We start from the raw sequence: 20,064 nt of genomic DNA on the forward strand, positions 1-20,064 counted from the left end.
AATGATAACCATAGCATCAAAGTCTATTCCATTAGCGCTCCGCTCAGCTGATCAGCACTTATATGCGCTAGCAGATGAACATCAGTAAGTGTGAAGTTGAAATTGATTTCCGATAACGTCACTTAATCTGCATCATTACTTAACTTTATTATTCAAGCCCATTTGTCATTTAAGACAACACTACCCAGCGTTATTTACAACTACAATTCGTGTGCAAAAGAGAATTAACTTGGCATCACCAAATGGAATGCTAGAAGTAACATCAACTTTTTGGTTTGCATGGAACAAAAGATATAAAATACTTTACACTAGTTTCAATAACAGAAATAGGTCTGGTAAAACAGCTGCAGATAAATTTAAAAATATATGTTCAGGCATGCAGGAATGTTTTGGAATTTAAAATGCAAAATGATGTTAGCACCAATGGAGCATATACGCCTTCCAAGAGTAGAATCACTTATATATATATAAAGCTTAAATGGAATAACGGCGCAGAGATGTAAGAAAAAGCCAGAACATGTCATAGCTAATCATGAGCTGTAACTCAGTCAACTGAAGCATAGAACTACCTGCAATAATGGACGACAGATGCTCTAATGCCTTCGCATAAAACAGAATGAGACTTAGTAGTTCAGTGGCGCCACTTAGACTCAAGCTTGAAAATGAAGGAATAGATTAGAGTCTGGCAATTTGGAAAAGTTAAGAAGAACATGTAGCACGAAGAGTAATTGTTGAGGATGAGCTCAGTAGATGAATTAACAAGTTTTCAGCTTAGAGAGAAATGTCTGCGGTTATGGATAAAAAGAGAAAAACAGAACTGGCCAGCTAGACTGTGAGGGCTCAAGTTTAATAGAGATCTGAAATTGCGCCAGCATTACTGAGAGTACCAAATCGTAAAATGATAGAATTGGAGAAATAAGGAGCGTAGGTGTTGAAGGGTTAGTTGCAAGAATGGACTGTTCACTTCTAATATTGCTTCAAAACAAAAATTACGAAGATGGTTTCTCGAATAGAGAGAGAGAATGGTACACTGCGCAAAGAACCCTTCTTACCTCCATGCTTACCTATGCTATGTTTGCAATAAACCTCTCCGATACATCATACTAAATCCACATCCATCCTTAATTTCCTGCCATCTATTCCCTCTGCAAAATTGACACACAAAGACACCGTACGTAGTATATATCTGTTCCCCTCTCTAGTGTTTTATCCATTATGAAAAAAAGACAGAAATAAGTTCCGCCTTGAGAGAGAGAGAGAGGGAGAAACAAAAATCAATTGTCGTCAATAAGTGCTTCATATACTTTGAAAGCAGAAGCAGTCATTCATTCACGTCTGCACTTATTATGATTGTCATCTGTCAACATAAATACATGAAGATGGAAATATCCAGATCAAGCAATTGACAGAATCTTTATGTCCTCCAGATGCACACATGGCACATGTCGGCATGATTCCTCCTTCTCTCAACACTGAGTTTGAGTTTCCTAACAAATTCAAAGGCCCATTATTAATTGAACTTGGCTGTCCAACATGTCATTAGTAAATATGCTACATACTAACCACTGCCGATCCTTTTCCATAATGGTAGTGTCGCGGTTTCTCATTGTTCAATAATTAGGTCCTGTTTGCATCAAGCAAATACCAACCTTTCTTTCAACGTTTTGGAAGTCGAAATGACATTTTACGGGTGTTGTTAGTCTTCTTAGTCATATGATAGACGTCCTAATGTCCTTCATCCGTGCAACATGGCACATAGCTTTGTTAAGTCTTGAGCTAAGAATTTTACAGTTCCAACAATCTTTGTTGCAACCAAAAAGTCAGAAAAAAGAGATTGAATAAAAGGGAGGGAATGTGTTAAGAGTGAATACACTTTAGATCTATGTGGCAAACCTAATAGCCTAGTTGTGAACCTCCCTATTTAACTAATTTATGCAAACTTGAAACTTACTTTAATGGGGGGCGGGGGGGGAGGGGGGGGAAGGGTGGTGAAAAGATCATAGAAAAGATTTTATTTTCCACAACTGCGAAAACATAGTAAAATTCTACGAACTCTGAAGAGAGTGTTTATTCACTGCTTCCATAACTCCGGCCAAAAAATAAGTTTTAAGATTCATCCCAGCTAATGATAGAATGAACTATTGAAACAAGTTGTAGCTAATGGTAGACCATAAAAATAAAGTCATGCAAAAGAATATCAAATTACTAAGAGATGTATTCGCTTCCAAAGACACCATTTTCTTTCCCATCCCCTCTCATAAATGTACTAAGATTTAATACATGCTAAAATAAAAATATCATACGCACAAATCAAATGTCACATTCTTTGATTACAAATTTAATTTCCAATTTTGACAGGAGTTTTTATCAAAAGATATCCTACTCAAAGAGAGACATTAAATTTTTAAACATTTTTAATTCGAATTTAGGGAAAGAAATAAATGCAAAGTCTTAGTAAAAGTATCAAATCAAATATATTCTTATATCATCCAAATTTCATGTTGAACAGAATATATTTGCTTTGGTTCTTTATTTTCCGCATTTCAGATAAACTCCTAGAAACCAAAGTTATGAAATGAAAAGAATACAGCGATGAAAGATGAAACCTCTGCTTAAACCTAATTGCTCTGGAAAGGCTGACAAATTCATCGGAAAGAAGTAAGTGATGTGAAACTATCGTAGCACCACTTCTTCATTCCATACTACTAACAGTAAAACCACATAACAGTAAGTGCAAGATAATCTTGGTAAACATATAAGCATTTTTTATGACCTCTCAATGATTTATACAAACTAATATTTACAGAACCAGGTGACATTACTACATTTCCTTTGTTCCTTATTTTCATTCATAATTTGGTAAAGTCTTTTTTGAAATAATCTGTTTTGTTCTCCATGGAACCAGTCAACAACTTTACTTAGCTTTTTGTTCCATAACGTTACTTTACTTTTTTAGTAAATCTTTTATATGCGTCAAGTCTATCGCAAAATTCGAAATAAGTCTCACGAAGCTCCAAATAAGTTACAAAATATATCAAACAAAATTCCTTTTAGCAAGTCAAGTTATTGTAAATAATGTAGTTTGTTTATGCATATTGCTTGCTATATTAAGGAGATCACTCATGTTCAGAGTGGGTGTGTTTTTACCAAGAATCAGGAGAGCTCAACCAAACGCAGCTCGACCACAAAAAGGGATTTCCACTACTTGTACTTCAATCCTTCTTTATAAAATTTATTACATTGTTGCTTCGGTTGATAAAAGAATTGTTATATTCCTGTGTTACCTCAATATAAACATCTATACCAAACGAACCTTCCCGAGCTCAATAAACTTCTCCTCTCCAAAGTAATAAATTAAATACAGGTATGTTTATTTCTCTTGACAACACCTTGCATATATCATATATTGACTCGACCCAAGCAGACAACAATTCATTTAGTTACTGTCCAGTAAACTGTCAACCTTTCACTTTCAACTCCTGCTACTGTGATAATCCTCCCAGCATTCTTTACAACATCATGGCGATGCTATTACTTATAACGAGGTAGTTATCCAAAGAAATCTATAAACCAATCACTTTTATGACTATTACGCTGCATGCGAGGGATGTTTGCAATGTAAGAGGAACTATTAGGAAAGCGGAAGTACGCGAACTATGCTGGTCAGCAATATTAAATATGTCGCAGGAATGACCAACGACCACTCACTGTCTGTTTCAAGGTGAAATAAGCCGGACAGGCCGGACAGACATCGAGTCAACACTCCCACAAATGCAGTGGATGGCTAACTTTCATCGCATTGTCCGTCACTTCAAACTGACGTCGCACGCGCCAACTCTCCTGAAGGCACCTTGACGAACTAGTTACGGTGCAGCGCTATATTCGGAGCATTACTGGTGGTACCGGGATGTTAGGATTGGGCTTTCAGGAAAGGCGGGAAGGGGAGGGACAAGCAAAGGCCGAATGTTTTATTATTGTAAATATCACTCCATCACAAGTTATTCTGAATACCGCCTGATTCTTTCATATCTCACCACTGAGATGCGATATTATTGCTATATTGAAATGACCTCTTCACGTTGCTACCGTTTAGTCCCGAAAGGAGAAAGGGCGAAAATGGATAGTTAATAATGAAATGCAAGAAAGACTGCGAAATTCTTTCAATTTTGTCCACTTGTATCTTGTTAAAAGATAATGATTTTTTTGGGAAGTTCAACTTATTTTTTTTTTTAGTAATTATGAACGAAAAGATGATTGATGAGAAACGATAAAGTCGTAAGTGAGATAAAGATGCGGAAAAACTCATCACCACTCATCCTGATAGAGGGACCACTTGAAAAATTAAAAGAACGAGAATTCCCGTGGATTTTTTCTGGCAAAAAATTTTCTGTAAGTTAAACTAATTTATTTTCTTGATTTGAATTTATGATTAATTAGAACTTTACAGCGTTTCCACTCCAAAAGCACTCATTCTATAGAGATCATTTGTTATCTTATAAGGCGACATTTCGTCAGTGTTATTGAGCTGTTCTATACTTTTACAATTCTTTGCATTCAGAAGTTTATTTTCTGTAAATAAAAATTCGACTTTATTCTTTGGTTTCCTGGATAGAATATATGTTGAGGATATTTCAACCGTTGTGATAATTAATAAATAGTGTCTAACTGTTATTGTACAAATATGTTTTTCTTCAGACAACATGGGTGCTTCGCTACTATGTGCTCCGAAATGCGGACATTCCTGGTCAAAAATCATTTCTATTGGAACAGCATGAAGATAGTATGCCTTTCTCAAAAGTTCATAAGACTTTGGATTTACAACGTGTCCTGCAGGTTTTCTCTTTTTTTAGAATTTTTGATTGCGTATTTTATTAATTGCTTTGAAATTTCGGCAATAGCTTTTTTCATTTTCCTGTTTTGATGAAACAAACGTTCTTCGGTTTCAAGTATTTGAAATAGTCTCATTACTTTAAAAAAATTCAATGCATTAAATATTTGTATGCTGTCTATGGATAGTTTCCAGGTTGACACGAATATTTCTTTGAAAGTTGGCAACCAAAACTGGATTTTTGCAGTTCATTATAAAACAAAACATGGTGAAAAGTTGAAAGTTCTGTACTTAGCTGCCCACAGCGAAACAGTGAGTTGATATTCTTTAAATTTTTGCTGAACAGATATGGTTCTCTTGCTTTTGATGTTCATTTTCAACATAATTTAGGAGATGAATATGTGGATTATGAAATTAAGCTATGCTTGTAAACTCCAAAAACAATATGAGAATTGTCAGATAATCCCAGGTATTGCTGTGTTTTACAAAATTTCATCTTTCGTAATTTTTCAATTTGGGGATTTACTGTAGCTCAGTCAGTCTTGTGAAGAGGTCTATACTTCATTTTGAACAAGAATTTAATTTTTGCTGGGAAATCCAAATCGTGGATGAGAGGTTGCAAACGTAAGAATAAGGTAAATGTAATTAGATGTGACAATTGAAATTGTAATTTGTATGTATGCAATTTCCAGTGCCTAGAGAAAATGTTGTTAATGAAAGTGCAAATAAATTCTTGCTTGTGGAAGATAATATGAATAAACGTTACTTCACTGATAGTGCTGTGGTATGTTTTCATATCTTAATCATTTGTATTTGGAATAATTCTTGAAGATTTGAACAATTATAAAATAAGTGGTCTGTTACTCTGTGAATTACTCTGTGAATTCAATTCCTATGCTGAGTTTGCATTTTTAACGTTATAGTCTTATATATATATACAAATTTACCAGGTAGAATCGCCGATATTGTCAAATATTATTACTAATAGTTCCAATTATATAGAAGCCATGACTGCTCATGCTTATATACGTTTAAAGGATTGCTCCTCAAAACATTCATTAGGTAATCATCTTGCTATTTCAACTTTTCTATTTTGGTTGTGCTGTTGAAAACTTAAGAATCATCTCTGGCTATTTAGATGAATAGTTTTGTGCACAAATGTTGGGATGATTTTATTTTCAGGAAGCAGCTCAGCATCTTTAAGCTCAAGCATCGCAAGTTCGTCCACTTTATCTGAAAATCTTTCATTCAAAAATTCGTTTCTGATTCCTCCTCCCATGTGAGTTTAATTTAATAACTAAGTGAAAATGATCCAGTTTTCACTTAGTTATGAAATATTCTTCCATAATTTGTTCATGTCATTGTTAAGAAAAAAAAAAGTGGTTATATTAAAGTGATAACTTCAGACCACCCAAACCAAATCGTGGTTCACGCATACAGAAAAGCGAAAAACACGTCTTCAAATTAGGTATTACATAAATTGTTTTGTTATCAGATATTACTTGTTTCTTCATACACTTCATGTTCTGTCTTTTCTTGAATATTAACACGTTAAGATATCCATACTATGTATATTTATTCGATTTAAACAAAAATTAAGCAAGGTGATTTCAAAAACGCATACAAATTCAAAAACTCGATAGAGAGCTTAAAACTAAAGTGCTTAGCAGAAGGCTGTTTAATGGACTTTTTAATGAGTTATGGTTATGATTCTAGATAAACATATTTTGGAGCAGCCAGTCAGTTTTCCAGATGTTCATGGGACTCTCAGTGTAAAAGAGGAAGAATGGAGCAACGAAAAAGTTCGTCTGTATGTTATTTTTCTATTGGATTCAGGGTTTCCTGTTACTTTGAAACTTTGTGTCATGTAATCAAGACCTTCAACTTATTATTTCTCACTCTCTTTTTTAGCGATACAATTGGCTCGATTAATTCAGATAGGATTTTTTTATCAGTTCATTCCTCAACCCCTACTATTTTTGATTCAAATGTTCCCAAGCCACTTCCACGTCGCCGTAACTTGCGTAACATTCCTCCTGAGGTAAAGTTGTTCATCTGATGTTCAGGATATTTATAAAGTTTTTGTTCTGATCTTTGAATTATTTGTCTAAAGCTTCTAAACATTATAATTCTAGGTAGACCGGTCTTGTAAGCCAAATGGAATTGGGTATATCGCTGTAACTAATGATCAGAAAAGATGCAATACTGATGATTGGTAAAATAAGTCTTTCGTTTCTATTCTGGGAATTTTAGTATCGTGAGACTGTTTCAACTGTAAATGTTTAGAACTTGATACCAACTAGTTCTTTGTGAGTGAAAGTGTTATTTTTCTGATTTCGAGTAACGTCTTAAAATGACTTAAAAAAGTAAGGCAGACAATGAGTCATTTGTTAGGAGTGGAAAATTGAAATCTATTAATTCTTGCTTAGTATCAAGATTTTTTATATAAGGACTTTAATTTTATATATAATTTCAATGGAAAGAAATTTATTTGTCAGTTTAGGAAAACAGAAGTATTTGCGGCATCAGCACAATTTTTACGGAGTGATCTTTCACACCAACAGTCTTTGTATGCTGTAGCAATGCGAAATAAGCAAGTAAGTGTAAATTTTGACAGCCTTCTTCTAATCACATCCATTTAGTATTGTCATGAGCAGAAGTCAAATCAATATATATTTTTGGTTGGTTATTGACAAAGGAGTAGGTAAATAGTTTTTTTTTTTTTTTTTTTTTTTTTTTTTAAAGATTTCAGTTGGTCAGGAGGTTTTGTACGATAATGAATCAATGAGAACAACGACTAGCACGCTGGATTATCTTGATCCTGTGAAGGAACCATTAGTGCAATCACAGTCATTTATCAAGTCTTCGCAGCGACCGAAAATTCCCTGTGCCACTGAGTACACACAGATTGATGAAGAAAGCACAAAGGTCTGTTTTTTTTCCGAAAAATCTATTTAGAGATTTTTTTCTTCTCTCTTTCTTTCTCTCTCTCTCTCTCTCTCTCTATATATATATATGCAAATCTGTATATTGTCAAACTACTTACCTTTAGTTTCCTTTCAGTTGCCTTTTTATAATATATGAAATGCAAATATTCGATTTATCGCAATTAGTATGAAGGTGCGCTATTGTTAGCTTTTTTACTAGTAGCAAAATTTTTTGCTACTGTAGTAAAAAAGTGCAAAACAAAAAGAAAAATCATTTCAGGCAGTTTTGAAAGCCAATGTGCGACAAAACGAGATGAGGCGTAATGGTTTTCCAGTTTGATTCTGATGTTCTCAGGCTATTTTTTTTTTCCTTATTTCGTGCTGCTTTATGCGAGGTTATCATTGCTATCCATCCATTTGTTTATTGTTCAAGTAAAGTTGTAGCGATTTTTTGCTGATTTAAACTTATGAGGAGCTATGTAAAATATGTCACATAAATATTCAGTGCTTTGAATTCAGTAAAACCACTATAAACAATATAATAGTAATCTGTTTATGTCGAATGGAATGCGAGATGCATGCCCGTAATTGATAGCTAAAAGCTTCAATATTTTTATATATTTTAAACCAAATAATCTGCATGATTGTTCTAATCGAATTTGAGTTAAGTGATTTTCAGATTATGAAATGCTTAAATTTTTATAAGTGGATTTAGTAAACATTCTTCCATTTTTATCTTATCATCTAATTAACGTGTATTGAAGGCTTCAGGGCTATTTCATTTTCATCAGCTACCACAAACTGCACATGAATGATAATAAAGATGCTTTATACGTTCTTTTTTTTTCTTTTGTTTTTCAAGTACATTCCAGCTATTTTCATGTATAGTGAAGAAGTAAAATTGGACAGGAGTGGAAGAAGCCTGGTTTCAGAATTCGGCATTCACCAGTTCAGCGAAAAATGGAAAGTTCTGCCTTGTTGGGCTATTATTTTTGGGTTCCCTAAGTATTTCTAAAATATGCCGATCCAGTCGGGTTACCTCCAGGACTTTGTTTTCCAGGAACTTGCTATGCACCTACTGTGACATTAGTTGATAGAGCGAGTCTTCCAAATTTTAGATATCAATAATCATGCTCATATATTTGAGGAGTATATATAAATATTTCAAGGCACTGGAGTTTTTGTATCCAGAAATAAGTAAGATTTAAAAAGTTAAACCTGATATTGAGCGAATAAGTCAGTTGATCAAGGAACATATCAAACAGATAAAAATTGAAACTGTAACAACTTAGTAATTATAAAATGTTGAATATAGACGGGTCAGTTATAATGAGAATAGAGAAAAAGAATGGTTTTTGCTGTTCTCTTCAAAATGCAAGGCTTTGATATTTCATATGCATTTATTTTACAATGTTTATAAAGCTAATAAATTAATTTTTACGATAATTAATAAAGTTCAATTTTTATGATAATTAATAAAGTTTTGCCTTATTGTTATTCAATCGAATATGATCATAATTCTTCTGTTTTGATAATCAAAAAATGCAGATAAAAGCTATAAAATGTTAAAGGAGTGACATAATTTATGCATTTTCAACATGTTTTTAAAGATGAAATGACTTCTTGGTTTAATTTGAAAATACTTCGTGTGTGCTGCTTTTGTGTGACATTAAAGTCGGATGTACATGAATATTCCTCGGTAATTCAAATAATGATTTAAATTAAATTGATTTAAATATCTTTTAGTTACGAAGTAGTAACGGGATCAAAAAATCCCAATTATAGACCATTTATTACAAATTATAAAATTAATTGCAAATCAATTACGAACCGTTCTCAAACGTGTTTATTTAAAAAAAAGCAGGTTTTCTGTGCTAATAACGTTGCGGGGTGTTAGCAGACAGTTCAGACAAAACAAGGTGAAAAAATCGGTGGAAAAAAAAAGCTCTGCAGGAGTACACAAAGCAATTTCGTTTTTTCTTTTGAATGAAGTTTTGACTAAACATTTCTGGAAGATATTTGCATTGCATTGAGAATATCTAAGCAATTATTGTAAGGTGATAAATTCACTGCTTATAAGTCAAACGGTTATAAAAAATCGATCAATCTTCAATCTTTCTGAGACATGAAATCATAAGAGGAGAGTTATACTTTCCCGGTTAACATGTATCTCGGATAGCATATTGTATGTTCCACTCATGTGATCGACCGGTTTATAGCAAGAACAAACATTACTTACACTGAAAAAACCATTTCGTTTTACTGCCATTACATCTGGGCATGCTGTAGTATTTAAGAAAGTGTCATTCGATAACTAAAGGTCGTACTCCTTGTGAAATGTCGAAGGCAGTAGGACGTTTGTCGAGTGGTATATCAGTGGTCGGAATTGCAACATGTTTCTTTTATATTCCATATCTGATGGAACGTATGGAAGACATCCGTGGTACTCTGGCTGTCAAAATGGATCTCTTTCGCGTATGTTATCATTGAAATCTTAATTATTTTCGACAACTTAAAAATATGTATATAGAGTCTACAAGAGTCAAATTTCAGAATCACAAGAAATCCAATTTTCTGTTATTTTCTTCCAATTTGCATTTGGAATACTCACTGAGAATAGCGTATAATCTAATTGCAGATATTAGAGCAGGAAGTATGGGCTGAAATGATGATTACTCGTGACAAAATGCCACGTAGTCGAAAAGAACGTCAAGTGGAGCCAGTCTGCAACTGTGACACTGGTGACCGATGTCCGCCAGGATCTCCGGGAAAACCAGGCTCCCCAGGAGTACCCGGTACTCCAGGATCTCCTGGTCAACGAGGTATGTTATAAATTACTTAATAGATTTCTCTTCTTACAATCGAACTTTTTAAATGTCATATGTTTTGAATTTGATCCCAGAAAAAGAGAAATTAGTATTTCTTCTATTGGAGAAAGCAGTTAAGAAATCATCGATATGATTCATATATTATGACGCTGTTGTCCAGGAGGACCAGGTTTACCTGGAATTGTACCACCGATGACCTTTCAACCCGCGATCGGTTGCAAACAATGCCCACCAGGACCAATTGGACAACCAGGTTCAAGAGGACCAATGGGACCACCGGGTGAGAAAGGACCAACAGGCAATCAAGGACAAGATGCCCGCCCAGGCAACAGTGGACCACCAGGACCCCCTGGACTTGCAGGTAAATATAATAAATTAATATTCCGCAACATTGTAGCCAAGTTTTTTTTTGAAATTACAATATCTTTGGAAATTGTACTATAGTCTACACTACAAACATCTACACTACTTGTTTCAGGCCAACCAGGACAGGATGGCAAGCCAGGTCAACCAGGTCCACCAGGAAATGAAGGAGTTGTTGGACGGAAAGGACCTCGCGGGCCACCAGGTCCAGCTGGACAAATCGGAGCGAAAGGCCAACCCGGACCTTCCGGTAATTCAGGACAGCCAGGACAACCTGGTTATCAAGGACATCAAGGAGAAGTAAACTAATTTGAAACATCAAAACGAATGAACGTAACTACTGCTATTAATACCTTCCTTCATTTCTTGACTGTTAACACATTAAAAATTGCAGCCTGGAAGTAACGGTGCACCAGGTCCGCGTGGACCACCAGGAACTCCAGGACCACCAGGAATTCCAGGAAAAGATGCAGCATACTGTCCGTGCCCGAAAAGAGCAATGTCTATGCTTGTTAAATCAGCTAAAACCAAAGCTTAAGTGCTTATATGAGGAAAATTTTGTCGATAGTGAGTGTACCAATTCTGCAATCACAAAATCAAGCTTAATTTTCTGTTGTCAGTTGAAAATTTTCTAAATAAAGATAGAAACGCATTTCAAGAAGAATACACAGCACCATTAAATTCAACTAATGTTCATAAAAATGTTTATGAAACGATATGATATGTAATATTAACAGTATCATGATTTGTGCAAGTGTAAAAGCCGCGGTCAATTAGATACTGCAACCAGTATACATTATATGCCACTTTCCAAGTTCATGATTTCAACCCATGACAGTCATGCATTATTCTGTTTATTTCATTGCTTAAAATAAACAGCATCCGAGCTAAAGTAATTAATTTACATGACTTGAAGTGACAAACTAGGCGAAATGGAGGAAAAGCTTAGAAACAACAAATTAATGAGCAGCTTCTCATTACACCGTAATTTCCGTATTTTTTAGTCATTATAAGTACAAGTCAAATTTGCCTTTCCCCGTCCAAATATATTAGCTAATGTGAAGTTAGAAGTAAAAGAAATAATTTGCAGCGAAATCGAACAATATATCAATACTGAAATCAATCACCGTAGTAATCTGAAAAATTCCCGAGTTAGTGCTAGCTGAACCCACCTTGTTTAACGTCGAGTATTGCAAGGGTAGTTGGAAGCCTAGGAATGCGAATGGTCCAATCCACTCTTTACCATCCCGTCACACTTCTTTAGGCGTTGGCCGTTTAGTGCTGACTGCACCTGTTTCGTTTATCGTCCGCCACTATACTGAATTCTTTTATGAATTTTTAACTTATATTGTAGTTTGGAGAAGGAGGTCCGGTTTAATAAGAGGTAAAATAGCACTCTTATGAAACGCTGTTTGGATTTGTTTCAGATCTTGTTATTAATATGACTGATGAAACGAGGAATATGGAGGTGAGCGAAGGTGATGATTGCCAGGAAGAGACCAACATTACGCAAGGAGAGGTCATCATTTGTCTTTATTAAAATATATACGATATTAATAAACCAAAGATTTCACTTCATAATTTTTAGAAGCGTTTCTATCTTTCCTTCTGAAAATGTCGAATATGATAATTTTATCCTGTCGTCACACTCTTGATCTTGATTACCCACTTATTTCTATTTTACTTATATCTCCTTCATCTGTCATCTATCTTTCACTCTTTTTCACTCTTGTTCGCCTTTCGCTCTTTTTCACTCTTATTCGCCTTTTGATTCAAATTCTCCTCCTGATTCAAATATTTCCTGGAATTATTTTAAATTTATCCTAGTTTTCCTTAACTCATGATACTATGATTTATTCATAAATCTTTTCTCACTGTGATATCTCTATCATTTGTTCAGTTTTTTACATTCATTTCAATTGGTGTTCAGGTACTGAAATTCACATCAGCTGCGCTAAAATATGCGGGCAAAAGTGGGAAGAAATTGAAAAACCATAATAAATATGCAGGAATCGGTGAAAAGTACCATTTACGTTTCAAGATGATCAAATGTAATCAAGCGCTTGTAAAGACAATACTGCATAGCTATGGATTTGAACAGGTGGCCTTTTGGAAGAGAAGATTAAGAATTCATCAACCTTTTTTCATAAAATTTGTTCGCTGATTATTATTGTTAGCTATCTTTCGAAATGATTCGCGATCATAAATTGCAGTGTTCTTCAAGAAATTCAAATTGCAATATTATCTGGACCGGTTCACATTTGAAACCACATGTTTTGCGTTCTATGGCTTCATGGTATGACGTCTTTTTAAAAATTATGTTTATATTTAATTATTACCTTAAGTACTCTCCGTAAGTCATTTTAATTAAAACTTTTTGATTTGAGTCCAACTATTTCTCTTTATTTCATGCATTTGTATTTCAGTACTCTTTTTTTGGTTGTACATTTTATTAGAATGTCAGACAGTTTTGACGAAGAATGTAGTTTGAAAACCAAAACTCTTTTAATACTTTCTTGGGATGTGTATGATATTTTTTAATAGCAGCTTCTTTACTGCATCATGATATATATTCCGTGACAAAAACTTTTTTCTTGGCATGTGCATAAAAGCGGACAGGGCAAAGAAGTTGCTGTTAAAAAATATCATGTTTGCCATTTTTCGTAATGTATTTTTGTTGTTTGAAAAACTAGCTTATTAGAATATGTATTAGTTAGTTTTCTTCTCAGAGTATAATTATTAAAATCAGTTTAAATGATGCAGTAGCAGTACATCGAAATTCACTTTATAAAGGCATTTTCTTCAGAACCTCATTTTTAATTTTATCTTGAAAAAGGAACTCAGTGTTGATTAGTTCTGCAATTATTCTATAGTTATGTTATATTAACTCAGATTTAGCTTATTATTTAATTTTAATTATTATAAACAAAGATTTACTTTTGGAAATCGTTGAGTAGATTAAAACACTTTTCTGCTTTGCCTCAGGCAGCGTGTGAATCACTTTCCAAGAAGTTTTTTACTGACGAGGAAGGATAAGCTATATGAGTGCCTGGGACGAGCTCAGACCTTATTCGGAAATTCTTACAATATCGTACGTTCATTTTTTTTACTTTACTTTCTTGGTATTCAGTCATTTATTTGAGCATATTACTTTGTTATTACAAATATGCAAAAAAAGAAGTATAGCTTTGTAATCTTTTTTCATCTGTTTGTAAATATTTCATTTAATGAACTAGAAAATAACGAATCGTTTGTTAAATTACCTTTCTTTTTTTCCATCTAGAATTAATATGATAGAATCTTAGTCAAATTCTATTTTTCCTAAATTTTCAGATGGTATTATTAAATTATATGATTTTCAGATCCCTGAATTTTTTGTTACCCCTAAAGATTATCAGAAATTTGTCGACCACTTTAATGCACAGTCGCACGGTCTAAAACCTTTCATCGTAAAACCAGTTGCTTCTTCACGTGGCAATGGCATTTTTATTATCCAGAGTGTAAGTTTCATTTCTGTTCACTAGGTACATTTTTTTAGGCTTCAAAGATTGTTAGAAAAGTTTTTGATTGTTTCTATTTTTCTGTTCATTACTATTTATTAGTATATAATATTGTGCCAAGTGGCGAGAATCTGTTAAATTAAGGTTCATTTTTTAAATGTAGTTCTAGTTGGAGAATTTTTTTATACTCTTTGAAATAATTTTTTAGCCTGGAGGTATACCACTTGGATCCCCCATGCTAGTTTCACGTTACATCGAAAATCCATATTTGGTTAACGGATACAAATTTGATTTGAGGTTTGTTAAGAGATTGCGATCATTATTCATTTCCAGTCTTTGTTACTGTAATGTTTAGTTTAGTTTAGAATATTATTTAATGTTTTTTTCTTTTTTTTTTTTCATAACAATGTTTAGAATATTAGCAGTATTTTCTACTGACTGCATTGCTGAATACTGAACACTACCATTCATGGTTGTTCTGTGGAAGGATTGCAATATGAGTTCTTGTTTAATACAGTTCCGTTGGAACATCATTTCTGTGAACTAATTCTCTAATTAATCATTATGTGCAGTGTTTTCTCGATTTGTTAACGGAATTAGTTTGACTGTACGCAATGCTTTACATCTGTATCACGATTAGTTGTTCGTTTCGAATTTTATGGGAAAAAAGTTCCATAATACACAAAAGTTAAACTCCAATTTCAATAAGCGCTTTAAAAGGATTCTTAATTTTTTAATGTGTCTTCAGTTTTTTGCACAGGTGGTTCCCCGAGTATCGAAAATCAGTTCTTAAATTATTTTTGGAGTTTCTAGTTCTAGATTCTGCCGAATTAAAAGGAGATTTCGAAGTGAAGAATAGTTTTTCCAGAAAAATGACTTCAAATCTGTGTTATTGTTTTCTATAAATTAGTTAGGAATTGCACCAAAAATTGATATATGTAACAATTTTACAGTACGATGAATTCGAATCCAAAACTTTTGAAAAGTTTTCAGTTTTGTTTTAGATTATACGTACTAGTAACGTCATTTTGTCCGCTGGTTGCTTACATGTACAGTGAAGGGCTTGCACGGTTTGCTTCGGAGAAATATTCCAACAGTGCAAAAAGCTATGAGCAACACTTTTCACATCTTACTAATTATTCACTTAACAAAAACAATGGGAAATTCATCAGGTGAATACCAAAAATATGATTGTGCTTTAAATCTTCGACTTTATCATATTTTTTGAAAATTAGGATTGTTACTTTCAGGAATGAAAGTGCTGATACTGAGGACACTGGTCACAAATGGACATTAGGTGCCCTACTCCGAAAACTACAGAGTAACGGGATAGATACAAATTGTATGTTTTTCTTTTTGCTAATTCTACGATTAAAAGAATTGCGATGTTGAGTGATTAATTTCAATGTGAATCCGTGGAAGTAATTTTCCAGTGGTTATTGAATTAAGACCGAGTAAAGAGAAAGATGCATTAGCAAAATATGGGTGCTCAATAGTTTCAAGAGGTATAACTATTGAATAAAATTCTTAAAGTAAAATAAGGATATGTTGTGTTCTTATTCTTACGAGAAAAAAAAAATTAGAGACGAAAATTGATACTTTCGCTATTTAAATAAAGTTTGGAAAAGAAAAAAAATAATAATAAAATTGATATTACAGTGCTGATGGTGCGTGTAGAAGATGTCGTATTGAAAGCTTTATTCTCTGTACAGGGACAAGTCGCGGCAGCTAGTAAAAACGTTGTACATTCTAAATGTTGCTTTGAATTGTTTGGCTTTGACATATTGATTGACAGTAGCCTTAAACCATGGCTTTTGGAAGTGAATCTATCGCCCAGTTTAAGTTGGTTGGTAACTACTAGTTTCACGAACATTTTTATTACTGTTTGGTTGCAAGTTTTTTCCACTTTATTATAATGAACTCAGTTTTATTAGTGCAATTAGCAGAATCTGAATCTAGTCAAATTTACAGCACTTTAAGTGGTAGTAGCCGTATACTAGCACTTATATTTGTATAAAGGTTGACTGTTGAAGTTCAATAGATTATAAATATTAATGAAACATATCTGAGATTGAAATGTCAAAAATAAAGATTTAAGAAGGAATATGAAGATGTTTAATAACTTATGCTTAAATTTTCCTTCCGATGGTAAACCCTTTTGTTTGCAGTGACACTCCACTAGATTTGCAACTGAAGTCTTCTTTAGTTTGTAATGTTCTTACGCTTGCTGCTTTACCACTTCTTCCCCAGAAATACACAGAAGGCCGATTTCCCACTTGTGGTAGGTTCATATTTTTTACTACTTCCTCCGCTGTAAATAATTATTAAAGGATAATCACAATCAGGTCAATTCATCTAGTCTTACAAAAAAAAAGAGAAAAATTCCAGACAAAGGCTTCGAAATTTGACGTTCTTTTAGCTACTTTTTGTACTTCAAGTAGAAAGAGATATATGTCAAAGGATGCAGCTTTATTCGTTGCCCAGCGTTTAAAGGTAATTTTTTTTACTTTGTGTTACAGTGAAACAAATTAGTTATTATTTGATGAATATTTTCGTAATCTAAGTAATGCTTAAAATGCTTTATGGTTTATATTGCAGCTTTATAAAGTCATTAGGTTAGCACATCGTAAATTTAGGAACTGTTATTTTCATTGAATATTTTATTTTCATAGAAAAATTCCAGAAGAAATCAATTCGATGTCTCTCACCATCCTTCAGCCCAACAAAAATTTACGCAAACAACAAGGAACGGGCCCGAAATAGCTTAGAAAGATGGAAGGTGGAATTTGATCGCTTGGGTGCTTTTGTTCCATTGTTTCCTCGTGAAAATTCCTTCTATCTTTATAGGTTATGGAATAATTGTTTCATTCTATCTTTATAGATTTCTGGAAATACGCTTGAACTTATCTTTTCATCTGATTCTTATTGTCATTGTAGCCCTTCTAATCTCTAACACTTTGTTACAAATATGGAGGAAATCTCTCAACTTTTCTTTGACTGAACAGTACATTAAACAAAAGGAACCAATTTTCCTTTTTCCTTCTCTTTTTGTTGTGCTGTATAAAAGTGGGAATATGAAAATTTTTTCATTAAATACGGTCCAATCCGCTAATCGACTGTGGATGATACTTTTTAAGAAATTAATCAAAAATGGATTTCATATAGAAAAATGAATAAGTTATCAGCATCTTATGCATTTTAGTTATTTAATGGAAGATTATGATACGATCAACTGGGATGCGCGTTTGTTTGAAGATATTTACGGTGATAGATTTTCTGATCTTTTTACTGAAAAAACAGTTAAACTGGTGCAGAAGGAACTTATGGATTGCGAAAATGTTAGTTTCTTATTTTGCAGCAATATTTTTGAATAATTTTTATCACAAATATTACTTGGGTAATGTTTCGATATAATTTTAATTTTGCGAAGTGGAGATCATTAAACTGTAAATCAACCTGGTCAATTAAATTGCAAATCAGCCGGGTCGATGGCAGTTTTATATTTTTATATATTGACTGATTTATGCTGAAAAACTGGTAGAGCTCAGTTACAAATCAGTGCATTGCTTAGATAGTGGAAATAGCCTCCTTATCGGGATCGGTGCGTGAAGCTCTAATGCCATCATTAAAAATGGCCGGGAGGTACATGTCGAGAATGACTAAGCCAGGTATAAAATATGCAAGTAAGTCTTCGGATAGCTTTTTACCCCCAAATCTTTGCATTATTTGCTGTGTTCCGTTTACAAATTACAAAATGATTAAATGATACAGCAGGACCTTCATTTTTCTAATTACCAAATTTTGATTCCCGAATGCTAGTTCTTAAGTTTCATCTTTCTTTTTTATATTTGCAGATAAATTACCAAAACTTCGGTCAGAGTTGCGTAAGAGATCTGATAGCTTTGAACAAATGGAATCCAAACTACGACCACTTGTAGTTGATTATGATGATGTCGTTTTTGCAACAAGTCTTCAAATTGACCATGCTGCTTTTGAGAAGTATTAATAATTCTATAACATGCGAACCTGCGAATTTTGTTTACCTAACTTTTGCAGAATAAAGGAAGCAATTTGAATTAATAACAACTAAGTTTTAGAGCTTTCATTGATGGAGCAAATCCAAAAATCCCCTTAACGGAACTGTCTAAAATTACTGTTTTCAAAACACCAGGTATCTCTCTGTCGGAAAACAAAATAAGGTTTTTCTTTCACATATTTTCAGTAGTTTAAATATTTTTGTGCAAACTCATTGATTTTAAAAAAATCATTTGACAACAAGTATTTTTTATTTTCAGGCAAATTCGCGCTGATCCCGACGAAAATGCTGAACCGATAATAGCTGTACAATTTTAACTCCTTCCATGATTATCTGATGCGTGCACACTATTCATAACCTTCAGAATGTTGTTAGTGCTCTGTTGTAATGTTTGCTTCAGACAAGCAGATATCTCGGTCAATATTGTTGTATTCGAGTACTTTCTGACTTAATGTTGTCATTGATGTGGATAATATCAGAAAAGAGATCTTATGCGCATTGTAAATGACCAATTATTCATACTCATTGGAAGTTACGATGGCTTTACTGTTGAAGAAACTAACTCCATATTCAACTGTTACCTTATATGTGCCTTATCCAAACTTTTACCAGATTAAATTGGCAGTCAGTGCACTGATTATCATGACCAGTTTTTCTCGGAATTCTCTTGTGCTTCCCTCTTAATTTACCTATTTTTAATCTTAACGTATATGAAGCGTAACTTTTTGATGGACAAAAAGCTTTTAACTTAAAATGCTCGATTCTCGACCAAATAGTAGTGCCACTCAATTTGGCGAAACTGTTCTGTTCTACACAGTTCCCGAATGCGACATTTTCAAACTGTTTTATGACCAAGAACCGCACTTTTCCAGCTATTTCATTACAGCGACCACAGCAGATCGTACCCGACCGGATGGCCCTAAACGCATTGTTCACTTCTCAATGTATCTCGTATTTTTTTTTTTTTTTGTTTTCATCCATATTACGATACTGTTCTTATGTTATTGATGCCGGCGTTTTTTTTTTTTTTTTTTTCTCGTTGGAATGAATATATAACGGCGAATCTAATATTGAAATAAGGTGTGACATTTACGCAGCACGCAGCATCGGTTTATCTTTCTCAACTGCAGACATTGTGGTTTCAACAGCTGTTGCAATTTTTTATTAGTTTTATGATTTTTTTGGTAACTTGAATAAAGTTGCTTTTCAAGAGGAATCACATCAGTGTCACTGTAGAAACTGTACGAACAGCTTAAGTTGTGATATCAGCCAGTAACACTCCCATTTATTCTATCTTCTAATACTCAATACACCAGTACAAAATTCGTTGCACAAGTATAAAAGGTATACAAGTTTTTGTTAACAATAACCAGTAGGGAGGGAAAAGATCTCAATTTGAAATTTATTTGAAGAAATAACCAACGACATCCTTCCCACATTGTCAGTATAAAGTTCAAAGGTGGGGTTTAATTTGCATGGAGGGAAGGTAACAAAATTGCTTGAAACTCAGTCTTATCATAACTTTCAACTAAACGCCACGTGGATATCGGTCGTATTGAAGCATTTGTGTGCGAAAGCAAGG

At 33.6% G+C, this 20,064-nt stretch overlaps 3 protein-coding genes across 5 annotated transcripts; all 3 read left to right on the plus strand.

The window, feature by feature from the left end:
• Positions 1-4,257: 4,257 nt before the first annotated feature.
• On the plus strand, positions 4,258-8,095 carry Bm9942 (Uncharacterized protein; the record flags this gene model as incomplete). Its single annotated transcript, XM_043081950.1, has 14 exons — positions 4,258-4,389; positions 4,696-4,833; positions 5,024-5,140; positions 5,219-5,297; positions 5,521-5,612; positions 5,779-5,890; positions 6,011-6,107; positions 6,235-6,296; positions 6,545-6,638; positions 6,740-6,869; positions 6,964-7,043; positions 7,332-7,425; positions 7,589-7,756; positions 8,036-8,095. 14 exons carry the CDS (start codon positions 4,258-4,260, stop codon positions 8,093-8,095), a joined length of 1,455 nt encoding a protein of 484 aa, XP_042937884.1.
• A 1,997-nt stretch (positions 8,096-10,092) lies between these two features.
• On the plus strand, positions 10,093-11,484 carry Bm9941 (the record flags this gene model as incomplete). Of its 2 annotated transcripts, none has more annotated exons than XM_001902694.2 (5): positions 10,093-10,230; positions 10,394-10,577; positions 10,744-10,944; positions 11,062-11,246; positions 11,341-11,484. In XM_001902694.2, the coding sequence occupies 5 exons, from the start codon at positions 10,093-10,095 to the stop codon at positions 11,482-11,484; spliced, it is 852 nt and encodes a 283-aa protein (XP_001902729.1). The 2 variants fall into 2 exon arrangements, with proteins under 2 accessions (XP_001902729.1, XP_042937885.1); XM_043081951.1 differs by having other exon boundaries at positions 10,174-10,230.
• Positions 11,485-12,387: 903 nt separating this feature from the next.
• On the plus strand, positions 12,388-18,799 carry Bma-ttll-5 (the record flags this gene model as incomplete). 2 transcript variants are annotated; one of them, XM_043081952.1, is made up of 17 exons in its annotated part: positions 12,388-12,465; positions 12,877-13,047; positions 13,160-13,242; positions 13,932-14,037; positions 14,309-14,446; positions 14,655-14,743; positions 15,451-15,618; positions 15,697-15,788; positions 16,106-16,292; positions 16,615-16,727; positions 16,866-16,939; positions 17,130-17,293; positions 17,649-17,784; positions 18,018-18,129; positions 18,301-18,445; positions 18,544-18,645; positions 18,742-18,799. In XM_043081952.1, 17 exons carry the CDS (start codon positions 12,388-12,390, stop codon positions 18,797-18,799), a joined length of 2,016 nt encoding a protein of 671 aa, XP_042937886.1. The 2 variants fall into 2 exon arrangements, with proteins under 2 accessions (XP_042937886.1, XP_042937887.1); XM_043081953.1 differs by lacking the exon at positions 12,388-12,465 and having other exon boundaries at positions 12,988-13,047.
• Positions 18,800-20,064: the final 1,265 nt, after the last annotated feature.

Source organism: Brugia malayi (genome assembly GCF_000002995.4).
Source record: "Brugia malayi strain FR3 genome assembly, contig: Bm_v4_Chr4_scaffold_001, whole genome shotgun sequence".
NCBI classification, from domain to species: domain Eukaryota; kingdom Metazoa; phylum Nematoda; class Chromadorea; order Rhabditida; family Onchocercidae; genus Brugia; species Brugia malayi.